Genomic DNA, 16235 nt, shown 5'->3' with positions numbered 1-16235 from the left:
AAAGCGGCGCCCGCCAATGGGAAAGCGGCCCGCCTATTACGTTAGACGAGGATGCGAGCCAATCAGCTGGAGGATCTTCAGGAAGGGGAACCAACCAGAGACTGAGAAAGACGCTTCCCCTTGTTGCACGACACTCCAGGGAGGACCTTGGTTGGAAAGGGGAAGAACCGTTCCGGCCAGCCAATAGGAGAGGAGAGGCTATAGATAGGCATATTGAAAAGGGCGTGTACAAGACGAGAGAGAGAGAAGCTAGGGAAGGGAGCTGTTGCGGAGAGCCATTGGAAGAGTTGAAACCACGCCCCCTCCCCGAGGCTATAGAGATAGGCAAATTAGAGAGGCTCATCCTGTGAACTCGACTGCAAGGAGGTGATAAGGTTGCGACAGGCAATAGGAATGCGAGCCCATATTCCCCCACCAGAGATTATAGAGATAGAAAAAAGTAGAAAGACACACTCTTCCGGGTAGGTTTTTTTAAGGGGAAGCTTCTATATAAGCCTGATATGTGCAGGTAGTTTTAGTTTATTATTCATATAAGCAAACACACATATATAGTCCTCGACTTATGACCGCAGGTAAGCCCCCAATTTCTGATGCTGAGTGAAAGATTCTTTAAGGGAGGTTTGCCCCGTTTTACAACCATTGTTAAATGATTTGCTGCCATTGATAATCAAATGGTCGTTAAATGAATCTGGCTTGCTGATTGACTTTGCCCGCTGGAAGGTCCAAAACGCTCATCATGTGACCCCCCCCATTGCCGAGTGTTTGAATTTTGATCACGTGACCACAGGATTGCTGCAACTGTCATTAAGTGTGAAAAAAAGTCCTCAGTCCATTTTTTTTTTCAGTGAAGGTATAACTTGGAATGGTCACTAAGTGGATTATTGTAATTCAAGAACCTAGCTGGGCCAATCAGCACAAGGGTCTTGGGAGTTGGATGCAATCCTGGAAGATGGTGGGTGGCTTCACTTTTAACCTTCTAAATTTCTTAACTTTTTTTTGTAAAATTGAAATAATTAAAAAAATAAAATTTTAATTTTATATATTTCATTTTTTTTTTAAAAAAGTAAAATTTAAAAAAAAATTGGTAAGTTTTAATTGGTACATTTTAAGTTGTTTTGAACTCTGTTATTTAACCTGGACTTTCATCGATGTATTTACATTTCTTGGGTGTTTAAATTCCTTGTGTGCCTAATCACACTTGGCCAATCACCAATAAAGAATACAAGGGGCCCTCGACTTATGACCACAAGAGAGCCCAAATCTTCTGTGGCTGATTGAGACATTTGTTGAGTGACAGTTGTTGATCTTTCTTGCCACAATACTGCCTTTAAGTCACACTGTCGTTAAGTGAATCCGGCTTCCTCTGTTGACTTTTGCTTGTCAGGTCGCAAAGAGAGACTCACGACCCTTGGGGATACGGCAACCATCATAACTACGAGTCCAATGGCGAGCATCTGAATTTTGATCACCATCAGGATTATCTTCAACGGTCGTAACTGTGGAAAACGATTCTCCCTTTTTTCAGGGCTCTCCTAACTTTGGTCACTAAGTGATTAGTCCTAAATTGAGAAATTGAAGATAATTTTATAGGTGCTAATCAAGATTTATGGCCTAGCTCATGCCAATACTATACTGTCACATATATATGGTCTTTTGTTTATATATTTTAAAATATGTTATGAGGATAGGTATAGGTAGATTTGTATGTGTGTACATAATGCAAAGGATCATATCTGTGTGTGTGTGTGTGTGTGTGTATCTTTGCTTCTATCAATGTGTATTTATATATAATTATGTATACCTGCTATATATACATATATACACATATATCCTATTTTTCGGAATATAAAATGCACTCCCCCCCCCCCCTTAAAAAAGGTGGAAATTTGGTTAAGTCTTGTACTGGGAATGTAGTTTTTTCAGACCTGAGGTGCTAACTCGTTGGGGAAAAAAAGCTTCATTTCAGGGTTCATTCCAGCTGGGAGAAGCTAACTAAACTAACTAAGATTTGAAGACTGACAGTTCCTGTGGCTAAGTGATTTCTATTCTTTTGGGGATAATCCCTTTAAGGATAATCTCTTTATGGCTGAGTTTTCTCAATGGCAGGCAAGACTGGGCTGGTTTGTTAATTCAGCTTTGTTACATTTTACTAAATGTGAAGTGCTTTTGGCTGAACGCCCAGTCATATTAAGCTTAATTTAATTTAAGGGGGTGTTGGCAAAAAAGTTCATTTTATTATACTATTGTGTTTGTTTGCTTTTCTGGTGTTATGGGAACAGGCATAATTCCCCCCCCCCTTATTTTCCTCCCCAAAAACTAATGTGTCTTATACTCTGAAAAATACTGTACATATACATCTCAAAGGATCATATATATATTTGTATATATGATCCTTTGCTTATATTTATCTACCTATCTATAGTATATTTAATCAAATGATTTGTTTCACACACACACACGTGCACACACACACACAACACACACACAGGATCCTTTGCATAAAGAGCTGAATGATCAAAGGCGTGCCTTACATCAGAAGCTCGGGGGGAAAAAACCTTTCTGGACCACACATGGATTTATCACGGCAATAATATTCAGTAGTCGGGAACCGCACAGGGCACACCGTTCTTCTCAATGACACATGGGCGAACAAAACAATGTTCTCATAGTAAAAATAATTAAAACCCAGAGAGAGGGAGAGAGGCTGGGGGGAGTAGCCCTCCGCCACATGACGCTGGTTTGCATTTTCAAGTACACTTAAAAGCCGGGTTCCTTCTTTTCATTACTTCAGTTAGGACCCTCCGTCAGGAGGAAATCATATCATATCCCGAAAAAAAAGAAGAAATAATATCCAAATGCTTCCAGACGTTACAAAGAAATCCAGAGATTTCATTACAGACAAAGAAGCCATCTCTTGATTTCTCGGTAGCGTTCGGCCAAGAGAATTGTCTCAAAATTTAAAAATGAAAAGGGATGGACTCCGAAGCCCATCCCTCCTGCGCTTCGATCATCTTCTCCAAACGCCATGGCAAGATTCCGGTCCTGAAGAAGCCCCCTCACTTTCCATCCTCCTCTTTCACCGGATTCATTTTAACTAGCTCGCACAGGGTTTTATCCCCCCCTTTCAATTCCGTGATGTTTTGACAAGGACAGGGAGTTTTTCAACCAGGGCTTGGTGGTTCATCCGGACGCTGGCAATGAGTCCCCCTTCGTTACCGTCCGAGCCCGTGTAGGTGATCTCCTCCCCAGCTAAGGTGGTCATGCGGCCACCGAGGGCCCTCAGCACAGCGTTGCCGGCACAAATGTCCCATTTTTTTATGTAGGTGACGTGGATGTAGACGTCGGCTTTCTCCTGGTGTGCTTCGGACACATCGAGGAGAGATAAAACTTTGTATCCTTGGGGAGGGGGGGAAGAGAGATATAAAAATAAAAAAATATTTAAAATTGGAAAGATGGCAGATTTTTGGAGTTTTAGCAATACACAGTTAATTCTCCCCTTACGACAATTCACTTAGTGATGGTTCAAACAGGCCGCATCACTGAAAAAAAGGACTTACGACCCTTTTTCACACAACCTTTTTCACACTTTTGACCATTTCTCACACTTATGACCGTCGTGGTATTCCCAGGGTCATTCGAGTTACATTCAGACACTTTGCACCTGATGCATATTTACGACGGCGGCAGTATCCCAGGGGTCACACGATCCCCTTTTATGATCTTTGGACAGCCAAAGTCATTGGGGAAAAGCCAGATTCGCTTAACGACCGTGCCGCTAACTTTAACAACTGCAGTGATTTGCTTAACAATGGTGGCCGGAAAGGTCGTAGCATAGAGCAAAACTCACTCCATCATTTGAATCATCACAGTTGTTAAGTCAGCACAGCCAAATTGAGTCCTAAATTAATGTAGCTAAGTGAGACATTTGTTAAGGGAATTGTGCCCCATTTTAGCACTTTTCAGTCGTTCAGTGAGCAATCTGGTTGCTAAGTGAATCTAGGCTTCCCCATTGACTTTGCTTATCCCTCTGAATCTTAACCAGGTGAACCCTGGGGATGCTGCAATGGTCGTTAAGTGTGAAAAAGGGCCATCGTAACATTTGACGGTCACTAAACCAAACGGTTGTAAGTTCAGGAGTGCCTGTATCCCGGGATATCCTGGCACCCCCTAGTGGCAAACAGAAGGCATGATGGACTTAATTCATCTCTCTCTCAAACTTCAGGAGCTATACAGACAGTTCTCAACATACAGCCACAATTGCACCCAAAATTTCCGCTGCTAAGTGAGACATTGCCTGAATGAATTCTGCTCCATTTGACGGCCCTTCTGGCCCTAGTTGGTAAATGAATCACCGCAGTTATTCCCTAAGTCACATGGTTGTTAAGATAACCTGGTTTCCTCCTTCTCAGAATATCGTAAGAGGGGACCATGTGACCCAGAGACGGTCACAAACACAGGTTGGTTTCCATGTGTATGAATTTTGATCATATGACCGCAGGGAGGCTGCAATGGTCATCAGTAAGAATAACAGTCCAGTCACTTTTACCAGGGACGTCGTAACTTTCAATGGACACTAACCGAACTGTTGCAATTTGAGGAACTAATCATAGTCTTTACCAGGCAAACATTTCCAAAGAGAGATTGGGAGTTTTTCCGAATGTCTCAGAAATTTTCTGCCTGCTCACAGACTTGCCACCAGAAATCTGAAGAAAAGAAAAATCTGAATTCACTCACCAGCTCCACCGGCTTTAATGATGGCGGTTTGGTTGCCGAAGCTCTGCCATGCCACCTGCTTAACTTGCCCTTCATGAGATCGCGACACAATGATGGTCGGCGTCCGCTCATTGTAGGAAGAGCGGGGCTGAACGTTGGACCCGCCATTCACCATCGCCCAAGCTGGAAAACAGCAAATCACCAGTTGAGGATGTTGATTATCATAGCTTTCAAATGAGATATATATCTATATCTATCTACATCTACCAATCAATCTATACATCTATAAATCTATCTATATCATCTAAATATCTATATCTAAATCTCTCTCATCTAACTACCATATCAATATCTCTATATTATCTAAATATCTCTATATTCAATATTCATCTATCTATCTATCTATCTATCTATCTATCTATCTATCTATCTATCTATCTATCATCTATCTATCTATCTATCTATCTATCTATCTATCTATCATCTATCAATCTCTCTCTCTCTCTCTCTCTCTCTCTCTCTACCTACCTACCTACATACATACATACCATATTTATATCTCTATATCTCTATTATCTCAATATCTATATCTGTATCTATATACCGTATTTTTCAGAGTATAAGATGCACATTCCCTCCCCCCAACAAAGGGTGAAAATTTGGGTGCATCTTATACACAGATTGTAGCCCTATACAACCACAAGCCCTCATCCTTTGGCCTCTATCTCCCAGAAATTTACCTCCTTGCAGCAAACTGAGAAAATGGGGCTTACAGAGCAACAATAGGCTATGGCAGTGATGGCGAACCTGTGGCATGTGGAGCCATATTTGGTGGCGTGCCAGCCTGCTGATTTTCCGCCCTTCCAGAGGGCCATGGAAGGCAGTTTTCGCCTCCAAAGCCTGAGGAGGGCAAAAAACTGCCCTAAGAGGCCAATTGGAAGCTTGTTCCCGAACTTCCGGTTGGGCCATTGTAGCCATTTTTCACCTTCCCCAGGCTTCAGGAAAGCCTCCAGAGGCTGGGGAGTGGGGAAAAAGGCCCCAACGGCCCAACCAGAAGTTCGGAAATGATCTGTTTCTGGCTTCCAAGGGGCCTCTAGGGGGCTGGGGGAGTCTGTCTTTGCCATCCCCAGGCTCCAGCGGCTTTATTGAAGCCGGGGGGGGGGGGGGGGGGGCAGAAAATGATCCATTTCCGGGCTTTTCGCCCTCACCAGGCTTCAGGAAAGCCTCTTCAGCCTGGGGAGGGGTATTATTGCAGGAATGGGGGGGGGCAGGTGCGCAGGGAGAATTGAGTAAGCATGTGCGTTATAGCATGCACGGATGCAATTTTGGCACACCGTAAGAAAAAGGTTCACCATCCCTGGGCTATGGCAATCCCTGCAGCCTGAAACAGCTGATCATTGGGAGGCCCATGCTTAAACTGAAATTGAAAGTGAAACTTGCTGTTTGCTGCAAGGAGACAAATTGCTGGGAGGCAGAGGCAGAAACAAGGTGGGTCTTATACTTCGGAGCATCTTGTACTCCGAAAAATACGGTGTGTGTGTATGTGTATATATGTGTACATGTGTTTGTTTGTGTATGTGCGTGTATATAAAAATCTATCCACCTTATCTATATATTCAATTTCGTTGTATTGACAATAAAGATTATACTTATACTTACTTATATCTATATCTCATCTACCCACCATATCTCTATATATTATCAAAATATCTATAACTATATCTATAAATCTATATCTAAATCAATCTTGTCTGTCTGTCTATAAAACCACCCAGCTCAGAGAGCACCAAAAACCACAATGTCATTCTCCTTCTCCTCCTTCCCCCTTCTTACTCTCCTCCCCCTCCTCCACTTCACAAACCCCTCTCCCTTCTAACACTGATGGTGTTACCTAGTTGGGTCATGAAATCTCTGCTACGAAAAAGAACTAAGCTCAGTGACCACAAAAGACCACAGTCCTCCTCTTCCTCTCCCTCCAACCTTCTCATCTCCATGAAGCCCCCTTCTAGCACTGGTGATATTCCCTAGTCAGGTCATGAAACGTCTGCAAGAAAGACCACCCAGCTCAGAGAGCACCAAGGACCCCACAATCCTCCTCCTCCTCTTCTTCCTTTTCCTTCCTCCACCACCACATCCTCCTCCTTGCAAAATTCACTTCCTTGTAGCACATATTACTTAATCAGGTTACGAAACATCTGCCGAGAGAGAACTAAGGATCCACAGTCTTCCTTGTCCTCCCCTCCTCCTCCTCTCTGCAAACCCGCCCTTTCTACCACTGAATATGTTACCTAGTTGGGTCATGAAACACCTGTATCAAGTACAGAGACCACCAAGGACCCTACAGATTTCCTTGTTCTTTCTTTCTTTCTTTCTTTCTTTCTTTCTTCCCTTCTTCCTCCTCCTCCCCCAAACTTTATTCCCTTCTAGCACTGATGGTGTTCTCTAGCTGGGTCGTGAAATGTCTGCAAGAAAGCCACCCAGCTCAGTGAGCAAAAACCAGCTCACAGTCTTCCTCCTCCCCCTCTGCTCTGCAAACCCCATTCCCTTCTAGCACGAAGGATGTTATCCCTTTGGATCCCAAAACATCTGCCAAGAAAAACCAGCAAGGACCCCCATAGTTCAATCCTAAGGTACACATCTTCTCTTTTGTTACTTAACTAATAGTCTGCACAATATCCAACCGTCTTTAATAAGGCAGAGTCTGGATTATACCGCACTGGTTTTTAAGACTCTTTAGAGTAGGGGTCCAGACATCTTGCCAAGGTTCAGAAACCCTGGTTTCGTGCCCCATAACTCCAAATAACAATTGAAAAAAACCTTGTTGCGTTGAAACAAAGAAGCCACTTACCATCCCAAGGTGCTTTTTCAGGAGGCCACTGGACTGTCTTTTATTTTTTTCTTCGAGGACATTTTGTTTCTCATGCAAGAAGCTTCTTCAGTTCTGACAGGATGAGAAAGTGAAACGTCCTCAAATAAAAAACTCTTAAGAAAGGTCAAGTGGCCTCCCGAAAAAAGCACCTTTGGGACAACCATGACCGAGAATCTCTACAGACGTTTAGCTATACAATTTGGGTCGAAGACCCTTTGAATGGTGTGGTAGTAGGAATGGGTTTCCCGAGGGGAAAAAATTGCAGACTACAGGAACCATTTGCACTACTCAGGTGACCCTGAGGACACAGAGAAGCCTCCAGGTGGCCTTAGTGACCCTCTAAAACTAGGTTGTCAAACACAAGGCCCGAGGGCTGGATCTGGCCTGTGGGGCTGTCCTGGAAAATGTAAGGGGCTGGCCTGCTTCGGCCCGGTCAACCCAATGCGAAGAAAAACATCAGGCCAGCAGTTTGGGGAATGACATCAAGCTGGCCATGCCCACCCAGTCAGCCATGCTCAGTGAGTGATGTCAAGATGGCCATGCCCACCCAGTTGGCCACACTCACCAAATTCAGCATGCCCGCCGTCCTCGTCTCCCAAGGTCAACCACAGCCCTGATGTGGTCCTCTGTGAAATTGAGTTTGACACCCTTGCTCTAAAAGATGCAAATGACCAGCTGTCTGCAAGGAGTATAAATCCTTCCAATGTCCTTTCAGAGCTGAAGAAGCTTCTCAGATGGGAAGCAAAAGGTCTTTAAAAAAAAAAATCCCAAGAAAGTCCAGTTGCCTCCTGAAAAAAGCATCCATGACCGAGAATCTCTATCGGTAAACCACTTACCGGTATATTCAGAAAATGGCTTATGAATGACACCGATGACTGGCTTCCCGTCCACCGCCGCGCACACCATCGTGGTGACGTACTGGGAAAGATTCTCTGGAAAATGTAAAAAACACCCACGCATCACGTCCGTGTGAAAATGAAGCAAACATAAACATTTCAGGTAGTCCTCAATTTACTGTGGTTCACTTAGTGACCGCTCAAAGTTGCCACGGATCTGATAAAAAGCGATTCAGGACCGGTTTTTCACCCTTATGATGTCTCCATAGTCATGTGATCAAAATTCAGGCAACTGACTCGCCTTTAATCCAAGGGAGGGGGAATGTCACGTGATCCACTTTTGCGACCTTCTGACAAGTAATTTGAGTGAACAACCATGTGACTAACTGAACAGCTACAGGAAAGTCCCCATGAATTGTTATTTTAGTATAGTTAAGGCCATGTGGAATTGACAGATTTTATCATAGATTTTACCTATTATGTATTATTTTACTCTAGAATTTTTAACTGGAGATTCGCCAAGGGTTTTTATCTGTTCTGGTCTCTGGTCTACGACGGTAATGAACAGAATTTAATATATATTCACTTAGCAACCATGTGACTCACTTAACAACTGCAGGGATTCACTTAAAAAAATAATCTGGCCAGGGAAGTCAAACAGGGCAAAACTCACTTGGCCGTTATATAGTTTGGCAACAGAGGGCTTTGGAATTTGAATCTCATCTTTTTTCTTTCTTATGATTGATAATCTTCAATGGAAAGAAAGAAAGAAAGAAAGAAAGAAAGAAAGAAAGAAAGAAAGAAAGAAAGAAAGAAAGAAAGGAAGCAAGGAAGGAAGGAAGGAAGGAAAGAAAAGAAAGAAAGAAAGAAAAAACTTACTATTTAGAAGGATAGATAGACAGATACTGGTAGATAGATACGGTAAATAGATAAGTAGCTAATATTTAGAAGATAAATTATAGAGATAGACAGACAAATAAATAATATTATGGATGGATGGACAGACAGACTGACAAGCAAATATTTAGAAGATAAATTATAGACAGAAAAGTAAATAATATTATGAATGGATGGATGGATGGTTGGATGTAGATACCGTGTTTCCCCGAAAATACAACCTGTCCTGAAACTAAAGCCTTGCCACATTTTTCGCGTGGGCAAAAATATGTCCACCCCTGAAAATAAACCCCCTGACAACCCCCACCCTCCAGCCAGGCAGAGCACCGCTCATCGACACAGCAGTATCCAGAAGGCACCAAGCCGCAGGAGCTGGGGGGGAGAAAGGCGCTCACATTGCTTGCCGCCTTCGGGATACCGCTAGGTTGGGGAGTGGCATTCTGCCTGGCCAGACAGGGGAGTTGCCGGGCGGCTGCTCCCTTGCAAACTGGCTCCCGAGGAGCCGGGCACAGCCTTAGGGGCGAAGCAGCCATGAGGTGACCAAGCTCACAAGCAACCGCCTGGCAAACCCCTTCTCCAGCCAGGCAGAGCACTGACCCCGGGGGTATCCCGAATGTGCCAAGCCATGGGAGCTTGGGAGCGGGCAGAGCGCCACGTGGCTTGGCGCCTAAGGGATACCCCCTAGGTCAGTGAATGGTGCTCTGCCCGGCTGGAGAGGCAGTTGCTCGTGAGCTTGGTCACCTCATGGCTGCTTCGCCCCTGAGGCTGTGCCCAGCTCTTCAGGAGCCAGTTCGCAAGGGAGCAGCCGCCCGGCAACCCCAAAACAATAAGCCCTCCCCTATAATAAGCCCAAGGCCATATTTTGTAAGTAAAAAGAAAATAAGATCCTGTCGTTTTTCAGGGAAACACGGTAGATAATATTTAGATGATAATATTTAGAAGATTAATAGACAGACAGATAAATATATCTCAGAGTTTGTCTTGAGTCATTGTTACCTGTGTATTCCTGAGTTGCATCCAAGGGATCAATCCATATGGTGACACTCTCGGCTGGAACCAACTTTGGCTGGACTTGCCTCGTGATATCGTCGGGAATGGTGTGGTCCCAGGAGACGACCTCTGGGTCATTTTCGTCCACGTGTTCTTCGCTGTTTATCTAAAGGGAAAGGACGTATGTACTGTCGTCAAATCAATGGAGGTGCACTTATCCCATTAGAAGAGAATAGTTGTGCACCACAGGGCACACAACTATTGTGATACTCTCTGAGCCTCGAGGTGGGCTTGTGGGCGTTTTATTACCAAAGTAGAGAACAGCATCAATGGTAGAAGGGAGTGAAGTCAGCAAAGGAGGAGGAGGAGGAGGAAGAAGAGGAAGGCTGTGGGGTTTTTGCTATTCTCTGATCTTGGCCGTTACCTAACTAGGGGATGGCATCAGTGCTTCAAGGAAGGAGGAGGAGGATAACTGTAGTTCTTGGTGCTTTCTGAGCTTGTTGGTTTTCTTGCAGATGTTTCATGATCCAATTAGATAACGTCATCAGCGCTAAAACAAAAAGTGTGGGTTTGCTCTATTTATATAGCCCCCTCTGGTACTGACAATATTCCCCAGCTGAGCCAAACAAAACATCCAAGCTCACAGAGCACCATCGACCCCACAGTCGTCCTCCTCCTTCTCTCCATTAACCCCGCTTCCTTCTAGCCCTGATGAAGTTTCCCAGTTGGGTCACAAAACGTCTGCAAGGAACAACTGACCGACAAAACTTGGAGATCAATGAGGACTCCACAATCTACAATGCATTTTCTTCTTAACGACGTCCTGGAATATAGCGTCATATAATGTTAACCAAGGAAAGTGCTTTGAAACATGAAACCAATAAGGCTTCCCATGGAAATGCTATTTTTGCCCCCAACTAAAACCCATTTACAGGCAGTTCCAAATTCTGTACAAGTAGTCCTCGACTTACAACTGCTTGTTTAGTGACAGTTACAAATTACAATGCTAAAAACCGTGACTCAGGAGCATGATTTGTACTTATGACTGTTGCAGCATCCCCGCGATCCCATCCTTTCCATTCGGATGCTTGACAGCTGACTCATACTTACGACAGCTGCAGCATCCCAGGGTCACGTCATTCCCTATTTGTGACCTGGTTTGAAATCCAGATTCACTTAACAACCAATTGACTCATTTAACAACAGGAGATGCTTGATTTACGACAGCTCATTTAGTGGTCATTCCAAATGACAGCGCCCCTGAAAAAAAAGAGTCACGTGTTCAGCGTTGCAATGTTTGCAGCCCGCCCCTAATAGTGTCATTGAAATTCAGACACTTGGCCACTGCTTCATACTTATGACCGTTGCTGCATCCAAAGGTCTTTCTGACAAGCAACGTCAAGGGAGAAGCCAGATTCATTTTAACAATCGCGGAAATTCGCTTAACAACGGTGGCAAGAAAGGTCATTCAATGGGGCTGAGTTCACTTAACCAACGTCTCGCTTCACCGGGGGCTCCATTGCAGTTGTAAGTTGATGACGGCCTGTAGAGTGATTTCCTGAACCAATGTGGCAAGAAAACCCATCAATCAGCAGGAAAGGAATGTCTCGCTTGGCCACAGAAATTGGGGCACATCATTGGCGTTGTAAGTCGAGGATTAGCTGTGTTTTCAGAATGGTCTCTTTTGGGAAACTCATTGGCCAGGTATTGCTTCACTTTGGGACAAAATAAAAGACACTTGATGTTACGGCAATATGTAGAAATGGGCGGGTTACAACAATGTTCAACTTCTGCTTTCTGCTTGCCCCATCCCTACATTTGTGTTGCACAAGCCGGTACGTTGTTATGCAAGCTTTTCGACATAAAATGAGGCCGCACCTTCAACGTTGATTGAAATCCACATCTCCTGTTTCCAATCCGGCAGCCAGCTTCTCCCTGGCACGCCTTGCTGGCTGGGAATCATGGGAGCTGAACCCCCACCCCACTTAAAGCACGTCGGCTGGAGAATACTGGGAATTGTAGTCCAACCAAGCTTCCCCTTGCATGCCTGGCTGGCTGGGAATCATGGGAGTTGAACTCCACCTGGCTTTTCCTTGCAGGCATGGCTGGTTGGGGAATTCCGGGAATTGCAGTCCAAGCAGCTTTCTCCTTTGCCTGGCTTGGAAAAGCCTGTTCTGCAGGGGCGGCGTCCCCCGCCCTTTTGCCCAACCCCCTGACACCACACACACACACACAGAGGGAGGCGGAGGATGGGCTTTGGAGTCCTCCCCTCACCTGCACGTCGGGGAAGGCGGCCTTGAGGAGGAAATACATCTTTCGGTTGGAGAGGAGATCGCCGCTGGTCATCTTCTCCTCGGCCCCCTCGCGGGTCTTGCCTTTAGCCCGGGCGTGGAGCACGTTCCCCTCGCGGACCCGCCGCACCTCGACCCCGCCGCGGACCGCCGCCGCCACCGATGCCGCCAACAACTCCCGCAAGTCCACCAAAGCGCCGACGCCGGCCGGAGCGGGAGGCCCGCCGAAGATAAACGAGGCGAAGCGGCCGGCTAGGAAGCCCGAGTAGAGGTGGTAGAGCACGGCCAGGCCCAGCAGGCAAAAGACGGCCACCCCCAGCGGGGAAAGCCGGATCCCCATCGGCGCCATGGTCGCCTTTTTTTTTTTTTTTACCTCAGAGAGGAGCCATGGCGCCTCAGGGGCGGCGCGGAGCCTGCATTTCCGGCGCGCGTATCAGCGCCGACACGTCACTTCCGCCCCTCTTCCCAACGCCGCTGAGGTTTTCCCTCTGTGCGCGCGCGCGGGAGGGGGGGGAGGGAGGCGGAGGAAAGCTCAGCACCGGTGCGGGGCCTGCGTTTCCGGCGCGCTCACGCAAGCCAGCCAAAAGCCCTCATTCTCAACGCCGCAGGAGTTGGCGCCTGGCAATGACGTCACTCGGGAGCTCTTCCCCCTCCTTTTCATTGGAACACGACAGGGATAGAAGGGTGATAGAGAGAGCAGGGAGAGAGCGGCCGCGGTTGGGAGGTTTGGGTTCGCTTCCAGGGGAAGGAAAACGGAAAACGTTGGCTAGCCGTCGCTTTCCCCAACTGAGCCGCCTCCTGTTCTGACCCTTCCAAAAATAATAATAATAATAATAATTACTGGCGGAATAAATTTTTGAAAACGGTTGAAAAAGTTGAAGGACGAGGAAAGCATGGGGAAAAAATGTGTGTGTGCGCGTCTGTTTCTCTCTCTGTGCATGTGTGTATATACATACATACATACATACATACATACATACATACATTAGATAATTACAACCCCCGGTATGCCCAAATATGGGAGGAAGATCACTACTTCCATTCTCTGTCCTTCGGCTCGTCACAAGAGACCATCCAGGCAGAAACCCAATATTTTTACTGTTGCCTTTTTGTTACATTTTGTTGTATTTGTGCTGATAAATAAATAAAGGGAGACTAGTATAGATCTATTTCAAGCTATTTAGCTCTCATCAGCTAGCCATACCCTTACTGGGATTCGAACCTGGGCTATATTACATACTAGGAAAACACCTTAGCCATTAGGCCACAGGCTCTTATCCGTTATCAGCGAAGCCAGGGTGAAAGGTATCTATTAGATAATTACAACCCCCGGTATGCCCAAATATGGGAGGAAGATCACCACAATCCTTCGGCTCGTTGTAATTATCTATCTATCTATCTATATCTATATCATCTATATCTATATCATCTATATCTATATCTATCTATCTATATCTATCTATCTATCTATCTATCTATCTATCTATCTATCTATCTATCTATCTATCTATATATCTATATATATATATATATATATATATATACACACACACATACAGACATGCATGCATATGCACATACCCTGTTTCCCCAAAAATAAGATCTCCCCGGATAATAATCCCTCCCTGAAAATACTGCAACACAGCAGCAGCCATGAGAGGACCACCCCGCCACCTCAAAAGTAATAAGACCTCCCCGAAAATAAGGCCAAGTGTTTATTTTGGGGGTCAAAAGAAAATAAGACACTCCCTTATTTTCGGGAAAACACAGTAGTAGATGACCTACAAGGTCCCTTCCAACTCTGTATGTATGTACACACACGCACACACATACATATATATGCACACACATACATGCATGCACATGCATACACACAGAGAGACATTTACAGACCACACATATATGTACAGAGACATAGGCATCCACATATATGTATATATAGGAGGTAAAGTGAACCTTGCCTCCCTGCCAGAATGGGCTGAAGTAACCCCAATTAGAAGACTTGAGACAGGCTGAATGGAGGGGGATGAAGGGTTGAGTCAGAAAGCACAAAGCCACAAAGAATTTCCATTCCACACCTTTCCCCGAGGCGAAGAAGCCTTGACCACCCCACCCCCACCACCAACCAGGAAACCAAACAGAGACAGCTAGAATGCAGAATCTTAATCTAATCAAACAACCCCAGCAGGCATCACAATTTCAAAGGGCCCAAACCCAAAGGGTTTAAAAAGCACTCTACTCCCCCTTCTGATCCCTAAGTAAATAGTGGCCTCCTTTCCAGCAGCTGGCCTCCAAATTCATTGGTTCCACCACAAAACCATGTTCGACTAAAGGGCGCTTGACGAAACCGCGTAGCTGACGTCATCACAGCGCGACAACAGCGCGGAGAAAAAAGCACGCTGTAAACGCTACACCTAAAATTAACCCCTAAACCTAAACCTAACCCCCCTAAACCTAATCCTAAACCTAACCCTAAACCTAACCCTTAACCTAATCCTAAACCTAATCCTAAACCTAATCCTAACCCTTAACCTAACCCTTAACCTAACCCTAACCCTAAAGCTAACCCTAAACCTAACCCTTACCTTAAGTTGAATCGGCTTGCTTTCAAAGCGCTATTTAAAGCGCCCTTCTTTCTCCGCGCTCGCTGTTGTCGCCCTGTTGATGACATCAGCAACGCGGTTTAATCGGGCGCGCTTTAGTGAAGCGCGGTTTTGTCGTGCCACGAATTCATTGGCTCACTTGTCTTTTTCTCTGTCTGTCTCTCTCACTATCTCCATATCCATCCCTCCATCTATCTACCAGTGTCTCTCCCTCTCCCTCTCTCTTCATATCCATCCATCCTAACCATCCATATCTATCTGTCTTTCTGTCTGTCTCTCTCCCTCTCTCTTCACATCCATCCATCCTACTCACCATCCATATCTATCTGTCTTTCTGTCTGCCTCTCTCTACCTACCTACCTACCTACATCTATTATCTTACCAATCTACCTACATCTACCTACCTCTATCTATCTATCATCTATCTATCTATCTATCTATCTATCTATCTATCTATCTATCTATCTATCTCTACCTACCTACCTACCTACCTACCTACCTACCTACCTACCTACCCATCCATCTACCTATCTATCTAACCCCCCCCCCTCTATTTATATCTCTGTGTGTATGTGTTATGAGAAACAGTGGTGGCATTCAAAAAAATTTATAACTTATTCTGTGGCTTGGTTGGTGTGGCAGGGGAAGGATACTGCAAAATCCCCATTTCCTCCCAATCAGCTGGGAGGCAGAGAATAGATGGGGCGGAACCAGCCAAAGGTAGTATTTTCCGGTTCTCTGAACTACTCAAATTTTCCGCTTCCGCTTCTCCAGAACTGGTCCGAACCTGCTGAATCCCACCTCTGATGAGAAGTGATAGTGGCCCTATATACGGGTTAATTCTTGATTTACAACAGTTCATTTAATGACCATCTGAACTTACAAAAACATCGAAAGGAGGTGACTTCTGACCATTTTTCACATTTAAGACTGTTGCAGCGTCCCCCCTGGTCACGGGTTTTTTGCATTCGGATCCTTGACAACTGGTTCATATTTATGATGGGTTGTGGTGTCCCAAGGTCAGATGATCCCCTTT

General features: G+C 45.2%; 1 protein-coding gene across 1 annotated transcript; it reads right to left on the bottom strand.

The window, feature by feature from the left end:
- Positions 1-2571: 2571 nt before the first annotated feature.
- BPNT2 (3'(2'), 5'-bisphosphate nucleotidase 2) lies at positions 2572-13044 on the bottom strand. The gene is made up of 5 exons (XM_032238062.1): positions 12580-13044; positions 10312-10471; positions 8419-8514; positions 4735-4896; positions 2572-3396 (listed from the first exon to the last, which is right to left on the bottom strand). The coding sequence occupies exons 1-5, from the start codon at positions 12943-12945 to the stop codon at positions 3125-3127; spliced, it is 1056 nt and encodes a 351-aa protein (XP_032093953.1). The 5' UTR covers positions 12946-13044; the 3' UTR covers positions 2572-3124.
- Between the last annotated feature and the right edge of the window lie 3191 nt (positions 13045-16235).

Source organism: Thamnophis elegans, chromosome Z, assembly GCF_009769535.1.
Source record: "Thamnophis elegans isolate rThaEle1 chromosome Z, rThaEle1.pri, whole genome shotgun sequence".
Lineage (NCBI taxonomy): Eukaryota > Metazoa > Chordata > Lepidosauria > Squamata > Colubridae > Thamnophis > Thamnophis elegans.
This window is presented reverse-complemented; position numbering and strand designations above follow the sequence as displayed.

What these genes read in the sequence shown, in the direction of transcription:
- BPNT2 (XM_032238062.1), bottom strand. Translation starts at nt 12,945, where the DNA reads ATGGCGCCGATGGGGATCCGGCTTTCCCCGCTGGGGGTGGCCGTCTTT. An exon ending in TGCAACTCAGGAATACACAG is followed by an intron (nt 8,515 to 10,311) that starts GTAACAATGACT and finishes TACATTTTCCAG; the next exon opens with AGAATCTTTCCCAGTACGTC. An exon ending in CATTAAAGCCGGTGGAGCTG is followed by an intron (nt 3,397 to 4,734) that starts GTGAGTGAATTC and finishes CCCCTCCCCAAG; the next exon opens with GATACAAAGTTTTATCTCTC.